Below are 17,646 nucleotides of genomic sequence, written 5' to 3' on the forward strand. Positions count from 1 at the left end.
GAAGCAGCTGTCATCTTGGATACAATACACATAGCTTCTCTAGCCGTTGTCACTGTGGTGTTTTATGTAAATGAAAAATCCAACAGTGTGTATAATGCTACAAGATATGTTTAAATATACATTTCTAAATGTAGAGCCCAATATCTGAGGAAATATGTGATGACTTGTGTTTTAGTGACGGGTACATGGGTTTCATAACACACCATTTCTACTCAAAGGTGTTAGAAGATGGCTCTTGCTGGATGGAAGTTATTCATTTCTAATTATCACAAAAGTCCTTTAAATTAAGCACATTCATCTTTATTACTTAGTAAGAGTTTGCAAACTACAGGTAGTCGTGCCGAACATCAAGTGGTTATGCTTCCGAAGGTGCCACTAAAAAAATCTTCAGTCTCTAGAGAGCACGTGGCCTCTTGGGAACGATCTGCTTACTGGCTTGCTCCTCCTCTCGGAGTGTAGAGCGGAATGACTTCACTTTATCTGAGAGGGAAATAAATGAAAAAGTGATTAGTGTTTACTGGAGCAGGGTGTTTAGTCATCATCAGGCCATCGCGTGTTTCTGCCATACCCCGGAGCTCAGTGAGGATTTCTATCTTCTGGTCAAGGATCTGCTCCAGTTGAGTAGCGTATGTTTCCACGTCATAATCCACCTCCTCCGTCATCTCCAGCAGCACCTTCTCATCTTCCAACCAGCGGATAGACTCCTGCTCACAGAGGACACACACATACAGAAAGGCATTTTTAGTTTGACAGCCAGCGATTAACTCAAGAGGTTACCAATGCAAGTTTGACTTTTACCTACAGAAAACTGATTTTATTTATTGTTTAGAACTTGTCAGTGTGAAGCTCACTGTATTTGCATACCGTCAATATGTATCGCATTCAAATGAACCTAAACATGACATATCTCTATATCGACATAAAAATGATGAGCAAGAGTTTTCAAAGAGTCTTGGTTTTTTTTCTTTGATGTTCTGACCTGGAAAACAGCTCGATGGTCCTCCAGGACCTGCTCCTCCATCTCCACTAACTGAGACACCGCCTCGTGGAAGGTAAATAACTGGGGGGACACCTCCTCCTCCTGGGAACATCGTTACAGGGTCAACAAGAGAAAGAAACAGAATATTCACATACACTTCTGAAATAGCTAAAACATAAATCCAATTACCGTCTGGATTATTTAAATGGGCATTTCTCACAAGCAACAAGGTCTATGTAAAGTATACCTTAACTATTAAGCTTCTCAACTATGAATTGTTGGACACAACGTGCCTTAACTTTACAGCCCTTTAATAGCAGGTTTGTAATCCGTTTCCAAAACTATTGGTAACAGGTGTTACATCACAACAGGTTGTATATTGATATGGTAATGAGTTAGAAAGACAACCCTGTTAGCTTACATTCTGCTCACAGAGCAATTTGAGGTCGTCTCTCTGCGGCGAGATACTCAGCCAGTCCCCGTCTAAAAGCTCCAGCTGGTTTACAGCGTGGATGTTGGGTCGGCCCCCGTCCATCATTTGGTTGGGGTCCACTGACAGCTCCTTCACCCTGCAGAGAAAAGGACTTTGAGCCGGGTTGGAGCGTATCTTTCAATCCAGTCTGCGTTATGACAGTAACTTGGGGTTTAAAGGATCACAGAACGCACAGGATGGCAGCAACATGACAGCGGTGACATCATGCATGTAGAAAGATGACTGTAGATGATTTGAAGCCTAATATAATTCATAAAAGTGGTATTCTCATAACAGACAATTAATCAGGACTATTTGATTACCTGCTGAGGGTTTGAACTCATCTTGTGCTTTCACACAGCTATGAACGTTTCAGTGTCCATATGGACAGCAGCTAATACCCTATTGGGTCACGTTTTGTAATGCCATGTATTCTTTGTGAGTCATCGCACACAGCTTACACAGTAACAGTTACACAGAGCAAATAAAAGACACACCCACATGGACAGGCGGACGGATGTATTGTTTCTACAGGATTTAAAAGAAAAAAATATTGACACAGCTTAGACAAAGATAAGAGTGGGAGTCAAAGCAAGGGAGGAGGATGAAAAGGCATGCAGATGAGAAATAGAGACGGACGAGACAGTGAACAGCAGATGAAGAGAATGAAAGCAGCTAAGATGAGCTCATGGATGTACAGAGGGGGATAAATACCTGGAGGGAGCGCATGCATTGTGTTGTGTTGTGTTGTGTGTGTGTGTTTATGTGTGCAGTGCTGTGGGGGGTTCTTGACCTGCTGGGAGAGGTAGCAGCAAAGTCATCGTATTCAAAGGTATTGGTAGGCGAGAGCTCAGAGCGACCGCCCTGAGAGAAGGGGATGTCCGACGGACTAATCCCAAACTCCTTCACTCTACACAGCGGCGATCCGCCACACCAGGGCACAGAGGGAAACAAAGCAGGAAGCAGAGAGGAGAGAGGGGATACAGAGAGTCAGACAGAACTAATAGAGTAGGCAGAGAAATACAAAAAACATTTTACAACTATCTATACAAAAACCTCTGGGAGCCAGAGGCATTCAAAGGAGCTATCATGTCGTAACATTGCATCATTTCTGTTTGTTCCCGTGACAATAAAGCTTTGTGTGAATCACTGGAGTCAGTAAACATATTCCCACCTGTTGGCGTAGCGTAGTGTGTTGAGGGTATTCTCACAGGATGTCATTCCAGGAGAGATTGTTGCAATCTGCGCAGAGAACGTAAACAAATTATTCAAATGAATCCCACCCAGAAGACACACGGACTTTGGATATGAATCAAGGGCAACAAACTGACCATGCATGTGCGTGAGTTCTCCCCGATGAATGAGTCTCTCAGGACCTGGGTGAGCTTACTGGCTCTGAATGGAGTGTGGGGCTTGTTGCGGCCCAGAGCCCTGATACACTCCTGAAGCAAAAGCAGACACACATTGTTTGGTAAAGAAAGTATCACTTTTTTGGAATCAGTGCAATTTTGCAGCAGCCGTCAAACCGACAAACCTTGAGGGCCAGCAGGCTCTTGTTGATCTCCGCCCCCTCCAGACGGGTTTGGCGGTCAGCACTCGATGTGTCGGCCCCCCTCTCGTTACCGGCGAGGTCGATGAGGGAGAACTTGCCGTGCATCTTGCCCTTCCTGCGGAGAATGATCTGGAAAACGGCGTGGCTGCGAGATGAGTGGGCGTTGGCTGATGTCTGCCCTGAGGTTCTGGAAGGGAGAGGAAGGATACAGACATATTAACATGGCACAAGGAAGAGTGAAGGGCGCACACTAAATAATAATTGTAGAGGAGGGAAAATGTGAAAAATGCGCTTGACTTTCTTTTTAGTTATCATGGACTATGATGTCATATTCTATTAAGAAACATCTGCAGCCTAGTGACCACCTCATTTCATGCATTACACCACTAACAACCAGATGGACAGTTCCTGCTGTGGTACCTGCAGCTGTTGCCCACTTCTATGAGTTTCAGGACCTCCTCTGTGCACTTCACATCCTTCTCCTGAAGTCCCACAACCTGCACCTGCTGCTTCCCATCCTCCAACACCCTCAGCTTAGTTTTACGATTCAGCAGGTCAAACACCTAAGAAAACATGTACATCGTCAGAATTGTTTTTATTTTGGGGGTAAAAAACACAAACAAACGATTACTCATCACTTGCCTTTCCGCTGTAGATTTCAAAGAAGGTCGCGTGCACTTGAAGATCTAACTTCTTGTAGTTGGGTTTCTTCAACATGAGAAATACATCCCGAGCTGCATGGAAGAGACAAGAGATCTTACATTTCACCTCAGCAAGCCAAACCCATCATAATAAAAGATATTGTAAATAAAGTATATTTACACTTTTACCAACTAACGGACCACTTTTGGACAAAATGTCCTCTCCATTAAAGGCAGCTCATTGTGGAATAGCCTCCCAACTGAGATACGGGATTGTCTCACTCTCAATAGTTTTAAAGGTCAACTCAAACAATGGTTGAGAAACAAATAGACGTGCGATCACCACTAAATGCACTTTAATACAGGGGTATCTCCTCTTGCACTTTACGTAGCTCTTGTATCTCCTCTTGCACTTTACGTAGCTCTTGTATCTCCTCTTGCACTTTACGTAGCTCTTGTATCTCCTCTTGCACTTTACGTAGCTCTTGTATCTCCTCTTGCACTTTACGTAGCTCTTGTATCTTCTCTTGCACTTTACATGTCGTTGCTGCTATATTGTACTGCCATGTGGTAAATACTCGTGTATGCTGGGGCGGTGGTGGCAAAGTCCATAGGGACTTGGCTTGGCAACTGGAAGGTCACCAGTTCAAGTCCCGGAAAGACCAAGTGCTACCGAGGTGTCCCTGAGCAAGGCACCGTTCCCTACACTGCTCCCCGGCGCCGTACATAATGGCAGCCCACTGCTAGGATGGGTCAATGCAGAGAAACTGTTTTGTTACATGGTACCTGTACTGTGTAATGACAATAAGTTGAATCTATCTATCTATTAGGGTTACCAGAAACTGACCATGATCAAAATCGATTATTCGGCAGCCCTGGCGAATAATAATCGATTATTCGACCGACCCCCTTTCTGGCTTAGTTGAAACTAAGCCAGAAAAAATAAAAAATATATATAAATAAAATCGATTTTTAAAAATAATATTCGATTATGGAGACTGTAACGAATATTCGAATATTCGAATAATCACTGGCATCCCTACTATCTATCTTTTGCACTTTTTGCATATCATGTATTTTGTTTTTGCTATGTTTGTAAAATGTAAACTTCTTAAATGTTTTATGTGAGGGACTGCGGATGGAAATTAGCTCAAAGCTAAATCTGTCACTGTTACGCTTGATACATTTGAATGTTTTAAGTGTTCATCACTGTGCATTGTCCCTGCCTAATAAACGATTAAATGAACTAGAAAACATTCAATCAGCAGGAAACACAACCGCTGACTTACCAGCTAATGCATAAATTCCTTTAGAGCAGTCCTGGTTCTTCCCAGAGAAATCCCCACCCATAGTCTGAAAGACAGAAAACAATATCAGTCAGAAACAGGTTTATTACCAGGTAGGAGGAATTGGACTTGGTGTTGTGGTGCATACATAAAAGTAAAACAACAATTAAAAACACAAGATTGAAAACTATTTTAAGAAAACTATAATAACATTAAAAAATATAGCATTTAGATTGAAATAAAATATCTGCAGCAATAAAAAAACAAGATATTGTGTACATTGATGTAATATTATAATGGTAATATTATAGAGGTCATTTCCAAGGGTACAACTCTTAACAGTAGCTGTCGTGTCTGATCCGTAGTAATCCCTTTATTATCGAAGGGGTCTAGGTGTGTAACTCACGTGTGTTTTTCCACTGCCCGTCTGCCCATAGGCAAAGCATGTGGCCATGCCCCTCTCAAAAATGGTCTCCACTAGCGGTCTGGCTGTGAACCTGCAGGATGAGACCGAACACACATTTATTCACTGATCCAATGCAAGATATTACATAATGCACACAATCTAATAAATAGGTCAGTTCCGCATCATCCATGTTTCAAAGCAAATGAAACAGCTCGGTTCGTTGTTACAAACCTGTAAACCATCTCATTGGTGGTGCTGTCGTCGAAGGCGTAGTCAAAGCGGAAGGTCTGGTTCTCCAGGTAGCGGGTCAGGTCCACTTTCTGTTTGGGTTCGTGAACCATCACCACGTCCTTACTGGGGACGGTGAGCACATCCAAATCCTTCATGGCCAACTCTGGAACAAAGCAGAGGCAAGACGTTTGATATCATTCAGACCTTAACAATAAACAAAACATGTGGTTTCCGAATCAAGAGCTGACCTTTCTTGTTGAGTGGACGTTTCCTCACACAAACGCATATTCTGTGCTCTTCAATCTGGACGGTGCAACAAAGACGGACATTTTATTAAATTGTTTCTGAGGGGAGATGTCTACAAATCCAGAGAGAATGAGAAGCTTCATCTACTCACCAGATCTGCCGTGGTCAGGGGCCGGTAGTCCAGGCTGGCTCGGAAATCTCTGATCATGTACATGATCTCGTAGTTAGGGATGGTGGTATCCACCTCCTGAAGGAAGTTAAACAGTGAGGTACCAGCTTAATAACCATAGCTAAGTCATTCCTAGATGTCCACTACATTAAGAGGTCATCAAAATGAAGGTAGATGTACCTGAGCTCTCTTCTCTCGTAGCTCTTGCTGCTGAATCCGGCGTCTCTCTCTCTTCTCCTGCAGCTTCTCCACCTCCTTCACGCAGTTTGACTTCCTCCTCGCTGCCATAAAGACAAGACAACGGAAGGAACAGTCACTCTACTGCCTTTCAAAGGGTGAGCCTTTCTCAGCAAAAGGGTCTCTTCCTCTTTCTTTCTTCTACTTCCTCAGTCCTTTTCCTCGGCTTAAGCTGTATCTCTCTGAGTCTTTCCTGTCTCATGGTAACCCTTCAAACTAAAAGGGAGACTTCAGGCTATTTCCTACAAAGCAGAATACAGAAGTGCTGAGGCACGGAGCAGGATGCAGCGGCTGGCACACAGTCCCTCCACTACAACACTAGCTTCCTTCTCTGGATATAAACAAAAGGCCTCCACAGTATGTTTACAAATATTCATATATGCCTTCAATCTGCATCTCAACACAACTGGACCAAGAAACTGATATGCACATCACTCACAATCTGAGATATGATCTTTATTGCAATTACGCCAATTACAATTAGAGGTGGTTTCAAATCAGGTGTGATTAACCAATAATCAACCAGAAGCTTATTCCGAATCTCCCAGGAAAGCACACCCACACATTAGTTTTGTTCCAGGTCAATCACAAAGGCTTAGTTACAATATTAAGAAGAACAGAAATCAGCAAACGTCTGTGTAAAAGTTCTGATTGCTTGCAGAGATGATCAGAAACAGAGCCATCTGATTGGCCCTGGCACGGTGCACAGCTAAGCCAAAGCTCTCTAAAACAGTCCTGTTGGCTGCATTCCCCGAGAACCCAGAATATCAGAGCAAAGGGATTAATAATCTGCTCTAATCTGGGAGGAGAAGAGGAGCTGGGTCGGCACCGGGACAGGGCGAGATAAGAGGGATTCAGTTCCATCGCTGTGTCTGGGTTACCCTCTCTAACACGAGGGGAACAAGGACCTTCCCCTCCTGAGTTCATCAAATGACAGTTGGAGGGAATAGAGGATGAATAAAAGGGTTATTGTTGCTGTCTGAGCCTTGAGGAGTATCGCACAGAGGAACAGGCTAATCCATGTGTGTGCCTGTGTGTGACTCAGCAGAAATCAGACAGGAAAGAAGACAGCGCAGACGACCAGCAGCCCAACAATATTTGTTTCTCCCTGTCTAATACCCAGAAAAGCCTGTCTGCTGGATGGATTGTGTTTGTGCTACTTTACCACCACACCACAGCTTCAAATTGTATTGGACACACAATTTGACTAGAGGACTCTCAGTTTCTATTGGGGGACTGCTATTAGAATCACCATTAGACATTGAGGGCAGGGTAACATGCAGGTGATACATACAAAGCTGTCCAAGATCCTTTCTGGATATCGGCTGATGAGAGGATTCTGTGATAAACACGTGGTCAACAGAAACATGAGACATTACAATTTAACAGATGCTAAACTCCTAGAGAATAGAGTGGTGCAGGAACGAGTCCTACAACCTGGAAGTGAGTTAGCATTTTACCACTTCCGGTTCCCTCGTCTCAGAGTCGACGGGTTTTTTGAACTAGTTTTTGGAAAATAGCTTGAAATAAGGTCTGTGGTTGACACAAAGGTAAGACACGGATCACGTTTTGTTCTACGACATTATTCATCAGCAGTGACCCCATTGGTGACTTTTGAAGAGTTGACGTGTCTGAAAAACGATGGTTGTTAACAAGTGGCTGAATAGGACTACAGAAGTTGTTGAGGACGTCGTACGTCATTACGCCGAACACGTAAACACTCCCGCTAAGTTTGTTTGCCCCTGCGCTCTAGCAAACTGTTCAAACAAACGCTTCAACTTGTACAATTTAGAATCTGTATTTTTAAATATAGATCTTAAGATGGCGTGAAGTTGAAGTCGAGCGACCCTGCTGTAGTTCGTTTATAGCATAACGTTAGCATTTTGCTTCTGGCGATTAGATTTATGATTCGGAAATTATAAAAGTAGGATAGACGTGGAGATTATCCGGCTGAACAAAACGTGCATTTATCAAACAGGTTCGTTTTCCACAGATCTTATTTTTTACAATATTCCAAAATCCTATTGAGAAATCCCATTGCTTTTTGTCGAGGGAACCCTTACTTCCGGGTCGGCCTACAAAAAAATCGTCCCTGCATCACTCTATAAGTTAACTCAAGGCCAATTGCTTAAAACTGGTTCCCTAAAATAACTATTTTCTGAAGAAAGGTCGCAGGTGAGATCACAGTCGAGGTTAATTAAAAAACAGTTTGGATCATGTTACCGTTCTGCAGTTGCTGTGCAGTCTGAGCCTGAGTGAGCTGAGCGGGCTGCAGAGAGGGGGGGGGGAGGGGGGGCCGGCTCTGGTTGTGGAGGCGGGGGTTGTCTGGCCCGCGTCGGAATCACTGAAAATACAAAACCACAATGTTTTAGAAAAAACGATTGAGTCGCGTGCTGCTCACATAACGGGTTTGGACTTGCTATTAAAGCTGAACCCACTGTTTTAAACTTAAAATGACTTAATTGAAATCTGTTTCATGTTTTCACCCCAGAAAGCATTTATCTAGGTATTCTAAGTAATGTGATAATACTGGACACCTGTACATATTAAACAGTGCTTTTTCTAAGATTCCCTCGGTTCATATTCAAGATTTAAGAGCAAGCCATGAGAAGATAATGCATCTATTCCCAGGGAAATGCATGAAACCAACCTCGATTATCCCGGGACGGAGTGTCATTCTTTATGGGCGCTATCGTCCGACGGTTCTGCAAGAAAAATCAAAAGAGAATTGGGTTCAAAGATTCCTAATTTCACTTTTACATATGTAATAGCCGCTCTGAGACTTGAGAAAGGGAACATCCTTTTTTTTTGTATTTAGCTTTCAACCTCCTCTGCCTGCCTCAATGTAGAGATACAGAAATAGACAAAGCCTGAGAGTCAGATTAGTACAGAGGCCTCATTTATCAACACTAATCTCCCAGATGACATGACACTGCCAAAGCACTCATGTCAAAGTATCTTAAAAAAAGGAATAAAGTAGACCCTGTCCAAATCACAAAAGGCTGTAACTCTACATTTTTGTGAGGATAATTCCTGTACAGGGGGATCTAGTTTACCCCTGGATGTACTTTACAGACGATAGAGGTACACAACCAAAAATAACTTAAATAGTTAAAATAGTTAAAAGCCAAAATGACACCATCCTAGCCCAAATTTGAACAATTAAACTGCACTATTTTTTATCCAAGAAACATCTCGTTTTACATTGCCTGACATTTGTTTTCACGTTAAATGTTTTATATGTTTTACTGTAAGTCAGATGTATTCAAACCTGGAATATTTACCAAAAAGAATACTAGTGTTAACCTGCTAATCCACTTGTCTTATATACTGTGTACTTAACAGGACCAATTAGATGGTTCCCGAGGAGGATCCCTGTTCTATATTAAGGTCCAGCAAACTGCAGCATCATAAAAACCTGAACCAGTCTGAGCACTGTACAGACTTTCCCTCCCCCCCGGATAGAAACCAATCAAAATCAATTAAATTACTATTTTGTTCAAACTGTTTAAATGATATAACAAACATTTGTTACAGTAGTTGGCAGACAGGCTGGCATTCAGGTTCTTACCTTTGCGATTTTATTGACCTTCACACATGTGGGTGTAGGGGGGGGTGGAGTCTCTGGACTTTGGGCAATTTCCTCATCTGGAGCCACATCTGGGTTAAGTGCAAATACACTCTCCAAGTCGATCTGTCCAGAAACAGAAGAGTATTAATACCAACACATTACATGAATACCAATTAACTAACAAATAAGTAAGATGGATGGATATATTGATCGCTGAAGAGTCAAAGAAGCTGAATAAAATCCACCTTTCAATGTTGTAAAACATGGGAGAGTACTACTTTGACATAGTAAAAGGTTTGCATATTTTTTCAAAACTCTAATTTAACTTATTTTCAGAATGTAAATGACATCCGAGTTCAAAAAGATATATATATTAACCATAAACTTTTCATTATACTTATCCAGACGTGGAAATTACATGAATCAAGTGACATACTTTCCATACTGCATATGAACCCTTAAAGTACAGCTCAGTTCTAAGTGTTATTTTAAGTGTGAATCTGAAGTATTGAGTCATTTAGACACAAATCAGACTTGAATCATAATCTAATGACTTTAATGTTGACTTGATTAAATAAAATATAACAGACTTCAGTGTTTCCCCTAGGTTTACCGCCTAGGGGGGGGGGGCGGGGGCATTGGGATATGTCTTTTTTAAATCCTCTGGAGCAGAGAGAGGAGCTGTGGATTATTGTTATCAGTGTTTCTTAGGGTCAAAAACACTAAACTCACAAATTAAAATGAAAGCGTTTAGTTTATTTAATAAAAGAGCACATGTTCAATGTGAAAAGTGACAGTAGTTATAGTTTAGTTGCAATTTGGTGCTTTATATACATATAAAAAAAATAAAAGAATTTTTTTTTTTTTTTTTTTAAACAAACACCTTGAATTTCAGGGGGGGCGCGGGGCTCAGTGCCCCTCCAAGACAATGGTAGGGGAAACACTGGACTGGCATCTTTGTTTGTCTGCACCAATGACTGTTGTCTGTGAGCATTGTGCATCAAACTAAGTGTCATTTATCCATCCAGGATCTAAAGCATCGATTCTCAACGACCACACAAGAGATCCTAGTCCTGAGTGAATTTACTGTCAACACTACAATGGTTTTTAGATACCAAAACAGCGTAATGGGATTATTTTGGTGTTATAACTGTACGTTAGCATTATCCAACCCCATTCGTCTTTTGAACCGAAAACACAGGATGAAAGTGAAAACAGAGACAGATTGAGATGATGGAAAATAGTACTGATTTACAAATAAATCCAAATGACTGCAATATCAGAATGTAAATACAATTGTACAGCACTTATTTTACAACTCCATATAATAAGAGAATATATAAGAGGGATGTATAGCAAATATAAAAAAGCAACAAGAGAAGTCTGCTGTGTTGTTGTACACTGTGTTGCAGGCTGTGTGAGGTCACCAGTGTACAGAGGGTGATGTCTGCTGCGACTGTATTTCATGCAGGAAGGTTATGTAATCACCACAGTGCCTGAATGTCTTTTTGAATGCATTATTTATTGAGGTGGGGAAGGAAAGAATACTCAGGCTGGTGCTTGTGCTACGAGTGGTAATAAAACGTAATTTACCTCTTTCCCTTTAGTGTCTCCATTTTCTATCCACTCCACTGTGACGCTCTCATTGTCCTCATTCAGTGAGGTCACCATCGACTGGTGTATACGTCCTGAGGAAGTAGCAAAGACAGGGAAGCATAAGATAGGCAGACAAACACTGAGAGGTGAAGGCAGTGTTTACAAAGGCCCAGCAAATCACCTGGCACTAAACCAGGGTATCTGCACATTTTTTAAGTACAAATGTAATGACTTTTAAGACCTTTTTAAGACCTCTAAAAGGAAAAAATAATACCAATACAAAAACAATCGATGAACTAGACAACAGTATAAACCGTTACTGAGTTTAATTGCATTTGAATAACGGGAAATATTCAGTGCCCATTACCCAACATGGTTGCCTTCGCATTAACAACAACATAATTGTATGGAAGTAGACCAATGAAAACCAATATCCCCCCTGCACACTCATTCTGCCCCAGATACAATTTAATACCTCCCCTCCTAAAAGTCCAGACCTTTTTAGACATTTTAAGAACTTGAATATCAAAAAATAAGTGTATGACTTTTAAGACTTTTTAAGGATCCGCGGGGACCCTGGTTTTAAACACTTCAATGATGACAACATTTAAATCATGTCTTTTCACAGATTCACCAACTAATAGCACATTTTATTTTCACATTAACAAATAAACAAAATCAGACGGCAGCAAATAGGTCAGGCTAATCTTCCGATCTGTCCACGAGGTTTAATTATGACCTGTTGGGGAGAATCACTGGTGAAGGAGACAAGCACTGCTGCTGCAGCGAGCGTCTGTGTTCCTCTCCGCCTCTCTGTCTGCAGTGTCATAAACACAGCTGTAAAGAGACGCCTCAGACCCCCATCTTTGTCTATGTGGATCCGACTGTAGGCTGTAAATTCCCAATACAATGTTCCTGTATCCATTATTCAGACAACCGGCAGCTTGCGAGCAAGGATGCTTTTAGCGTTCTCAGCTGCTGAACATTTCACGGTTTTACCTTATAATGTTTTCATTTGGCAAAAAGCAAATGTAGATTGCTTAAAACAGAGTTCACGGGAAATGTTGGCTACTCAGAAGATCAGAACCTCTCTGGATGCACAAAGGTCGACATATCCCATATATTATGATATGCATTTAATTTAAATCGATGAAAATGGATTCATTATGACAATACTGTACATTTGACTGAAACATGACATGTGACTATTGGGACTTAACATAGTCACAAATTCCAAAAGCAACAATAATTTAGATTGTACATACATAAACAATTATGTAATAAATAACACTACCATAAAAAAAGTAATGAACAATTAAGACATCAATCTTCTATCTCGCTCTACCCTCCATCAGAAATGGCCCCCATACATTTCTGTCATTGTTATAGAGCTCATGTTACAGAGACAAGCGTTTGAAAAATAGGCTTCTTGTTAATAAAACACTGAGGAGCTCATGCAGCCTTTCAAACCCATTGACTTGAACTGGCTAAAGTTAAAAGATGAAAACAGTTCATTTCAACAAACTACAAAAGGATTGGTTTCCTTTCAAAACAGCTTCAATTAGCTTGGCATTAATTCTCTGCAACCAGTCCAACGTCTCCTATCAGATGCAGATCTGGTGACCCAGACTCCATGATCATATGATTCCCTTCACTATACATCTCATTCAGTCAGGGGACATCTGCAATAGCTGTGTTTATTCAGTTTCTTCTGACTGTACATTAAAGTCGGACCTTTTGTATTACTTCTGTATACTTCAATTTTGCGAATATGTCTGATCTGTTCAACTGTGACATGGTAGGGAACCAAACCGGGCCCGTGGCAGTGTTTGGGGTTACACCTCGACTGAAGGACAGTGTTGAGAGCATACCATGCTGCAATAGTAAGTGCAGAGGATTTACAGCCAAACAGAGAGACAGGCAAGTCCCTCCAAATCACTGCTGTTTCTTTTGGCTACAGGAAGCCACATGACTCCAATGATGTGGAGAATGTGAATGCCAGGACAGGTTGACATGCTGAGACACACTAACTAATACTGACTGGGGTTGAAGATACATGTATAATGTGAAAGTAACAGCAATTCTCAATTTCCAAATGGAAAGGCATTCTGAGCTAGGTTGCTGCTTGTATGTAATGTTTAGTTATCGGTGGCACAGAGACGATATACCCTGAAGAGAGGCAACAGTAACATCCTACACCACAATGCTAATGTGTAGCGTGTTTCAGCCAGGGATGGAGCTCCACACCATCACAGCATTTTTTAACAATAAAAAATAACGTTCTCCCTCCAAACCCAGAGAAGGCAGGGTGTCATAATGTGACGGGAGGAAACTGAAAATGATGTTGTATTATAAATGAAACTTCTTAAAAAAGGTCTCAAATATATTAGCCTGATGACAGTTACCAAGTCCACGCTCAAATAAGTAAGTAAATATTTGGTGTCAGTAATTGGTTAGTCACTTATATTATTAAAAAGTGATCACTTTAGATTATGATTTATATTAGTTTAAAAAGGGAAGATCGTTTGTCTTGTGGCAGACACTTTATCAACAACAACAACACACAATGGTGTGAAGCTGTACACTTTGCTGATGATAAAAACCTTTCATTTCACTATCCAAAGGAGTAGTGGCCTCCGCCTCTTCCTCACTTTCACACACACATTCGGTAACTGAATGAATTGTCCCACTTTAATACAAAAGACCTGGCTGACTCTGGCTGACATCACTAGTAGTTGAGGGGCTTAAGAGGGGGTGCTCGAAGTCCAAGAAAAAAAAAAAAACTTGTTTCACTACAAAACTAAAGAAACTGTGTTGACATGTCACAGACTGAGAAATATGACAGTCCATAATCGCTAAGCATGTAGGTGACGTCTCTCTTGCACACTGCCATGTTTCACTAAGAATTCATGCCAGATAATAACAGATAATCTAAGTCCAATACGAAACATTGAATGAATGATGGCATTCAATTGCATACAAAACAAATGTATTTCACCTACAGAATAGTACAACATAATTCTCTATGAGATTTGGCTCCCATCAGGACTGACTGTGGAAAGGATCAACGCAGGGACAGCCTCCTGGCAGCATCTAGGGAGCTGCAACAGATGGGGTGGTGGCCTCAATCTGGGTCGAGTCTGAACCAGCCCAGGCACCAACCCCCAAGAGAGAGGGCAATCCCTGCTCTGGATGCTACACCAACCAGCAGGGAAATGGATCGACTGAACAGCTTCTCTCCCTCTCTCTCTAGGCCTCCCAAGCGGGTTTTTCACATCTCACCCCTGACTTGAGAGTACTGAGGAGGACTGTGTAATCGAATGCCTCGGGATGAGAACGTTGAGGATATCATCATCAACAACAACCAATTCAACAGTTAAAAACACACCCTTGCCACTAGCTTGGAACCATTTTTTTTTTTTCAATCAAGTACTTTGTTCAAAGTATTTATTTTTCAAGTTGTGAGAAACTGGGTGTAGCTCAACTCTGTAAAGGGCCAGAAGGAGTGGCTCAAACTGTTGTTGTCATCTGCATGGCCCTGACGAAATGCTGTGTAGCTACATAGAGCAGGCATAATAAAGCTGACATTCACATAGAAAGAGTCACAACAAGCCTCCTCTCCCTTCCCCTGGCTACTTCTCTGTTAACCCTTGGAATAGATTAAGTGAGTGTATTGTAATCACAGCCTCTTCCCTGATGACAGTGTGCACAATGCATGTATGTATGCATGTGTAAGGAAGTAGGCACAGAGCTGTTCCATTAACTAATAATGGTTTGACTTTATTACATAATTAACAATATTTTGGCATGATTTACATCCTCTAATTTATTTGTTATAAGATGTTATATAAGGTGATCCAAAGTGTCAAAAACGACCATTCTCTACAAATAACCAATGTAATGAATAAGATACTGGGACAGTCAGTCTATGGTGTTATTATTTATATATAACATGTCACATGCTGAATAACTATCGATTCTTGATTTTGAACAATTATAGGCAGAAGAGTACTATTAGTAAAAAGCTGCAATACTGCAAATGTCTGTCAATGTATACTTTGTATTAACACATGAAGTATGCTAAGTAACTAGTAATTAAATATGTAAAATACATGTAGTGGAATTAAAAGTACAACATTACCCTACAAAATGTAGTGAAGTAAAAAAGTAACATAATGTAAAAATATTCCTCAATCATTACAGGGTTTACATCACAACTGGCGTAAGTTCAGTAAACATTTAAAAACCTCAGTAAATCCAATACATTGGCCATTAACACCAGGCAAACGGGGAAGCTGTTTGTCAACTAAATGAGAAGTATTTGGTTTTATATACAATATATGGTTTCACTACCACTGTTGCAATAAAGCCGGTAACGCTACTGTTAGCCGTTTAGCTAGCCGCAAGCTAATGTTGTTGTCTATCGAACTAACGATAGCTTGGTTAGCTATTTAGCTTAGCTTAGTTACATTTCAAATCCATGATGGAGAAAACCATAACGTTAGTGTTTGAGATTCTTTAATTTCAAATTGGAAGCACTTGGTTTTATATAAACATTTGAAGTGGAAACAAACGGCGAGAGAAGCTAGCTAACAAAGGTATGAGCTCATTCAAAGGCTTTGGCCATGTTGAAGCCCTCCGCCCTGACAGCTCATATTCATGTTTTCGTGCAGCTAACGTTACGCTCCACAGGAACAACGGTTGCTGCATTCAACACAGCAACAAAGATCCCAACAACTTGTGCGACCAGGAGAAAAGGAACTTACCATCACTGCGCTTTATCTCCACATAAGTACCAACGACGATCTTCCCAAAACACGACGCCATTCTACATTACTTTAAATTATCAGAAACAGGACTAAATACTTATTATGAACCGGGTAAATGCAGCTACTTCTTGTGTTTGGCCGTCTTTGGTCCGGCAGGAAGATGCAGGAGAGGCAACAGAATGAGCTAGCGTTGAGTAGCTACCAAGACTAGCAAAGCATTTCCGGTCTGGTATTTTTCAAAATAAAACCAGGTGACATGTGAAATCTTGAATTACATTGCATGAAGAAGAAGAACCAAAGAAAGGGAACAGTCTAAACAATAGGGATTGTAAAGCAGGTATAAGCATACTTGCCAACCTTGTTAGTGGATCGCCGGAGCTGTATTAGATTAACATTAACATGCTTATTGTAGTTGTAAGTGCACTGTCTTGCATCCTTGATGGAGCATATGTGTGGGCTGGACCTGTATTTTACAGGAGAGGAGTGAGCAGAGGGTCGAGTTGTCGATTCTTGTTCAGTTTTCTGTGACTATCTTCCTCACCCTCTCAGACTTTCAGTTGCGCACGCTACTAAAGAGACGCGCTACCATGGAAACCAAACAATGGTGTAGCTGTATTCAAGTCCGAGTGGAAACAGTCCTGAATAAATCTGATGTTGTCAGAAATCGGGAGAAATGCGGGAGAAATATGACCCCGGGAGGAAACCGGGAGAGGGCAATAAAATCGGGAGTCTCCCGCGAAAATCGGGAGGATTGGCAAGTATGGGTATAAGTTATGAGGAATATTGCTTGTGTAAGGACACATAATTCATACATTGCTGATAATACTTCCCCATAAGTAAATAATCTGAACAGTTCTTTCAGCACTTTGATTCATTAAACAGACTTTGGTAGTAGGCTAAGTGTTGCTCTTATTGTAGTGGATGGCTTATGCCACCTGGTGGCACCAGGGTCAATGCTCTCTTTATTTTGTGTGTTACTTTATCATAACCGTACCAGAAATAGGACGAAATTAACAAAACTGTATGGTTTGCAACCTTACCCTGCTTGTCTGGTAGAAGATCTGGTAGGGTCAACGTGTTTCCACAGTATAAGGTTGATTTCCTGTGTTATACTACAGACACACACACACACATACACACACACACACACACACACACACACACACACACACACACACACACACACACACACACACACACACTACTGACCCCAAATTATTGGGCTCGAGATCATTCTCTTTCTAGAAGCTACCAGGTTCTTCTGTGGTCCTGCAGCTGTCAGCCCCCCCACCTAACTATCTCCATACACACACCTCCTTTAAACCCCCTCCTGCCACTTTGGCAACAGGCATTTGCTGGTGACTTCTCAGCTGTCTGTGCCCTAAATAGACCTTATCAGGAGCAGACCACCTTTGAGGGGGGTCCCTCTCACAGATTTTATTGAATGGAAAATATTTGTTATTCATAGAGCCTCGGATATTTAAAAAACAC

At 41.3% G+C, this 17,646-nt stretch overlaps 1 protein-coding gene across 1 annotated transcript; it reads right to left on the minus strand.

The window, feature by feature from the left end:
* Positions 1 to 278: 278 nt before the first annotated feature.
* On the minus strand, positions 279 to 16,213 carry LOC117536703 (kinesin-like protein KIF2A). The gene is given in 23 exon segments (XM_034201680.1): positions 279 to 480; positions 569 to 704; positions 980 to 1,081; positions 1,401 to 1,548; positions 2,245 to 2,361; positions 2,626 to 2,693; positions 2,783 to 2,893; positions 2,986 to 3,190; positions 3,424 to 3,566; positions 3,646 to 3,737; positions 4,934 to 4,997; positions 5,337 to 5,427; positions 5,568 to 5,730; positions 5,816 to 5,870; positions 5,965 to 6,060; positions 6,163 to 6,263; positions 7,514 to 7,558; positions 8,443 to 8,507; positions 8,509 to 8,563; positions 8,870 to 8,924; positions 9,791 to 9,913; positions 11,384 to 11,478; positions 16,153 to 16,213. Coding segments are annotated over 23 exon segments (2,277 nt in total). The 3' UTR covers positions 279 to 394.
* Between the last annotated feature and the right edge of the window lie 1,433 nt (positions 16,214 to 17,646).

Source organism: Gymnodraco acuticeps, unplaced genomic scaffold, assembly GCF_902827175.1.
Source record: "Gymnodraco acuticeps unplaced genomic scaffold, fGymAcu1.1, whole genome shotgun sequence".
NCBI lineage: Eukaryota > Metazoa > Chordata > Actinopteri > Perciformes > Bathydraconidae > Gymnodraco > Gymnodraco acuticeps.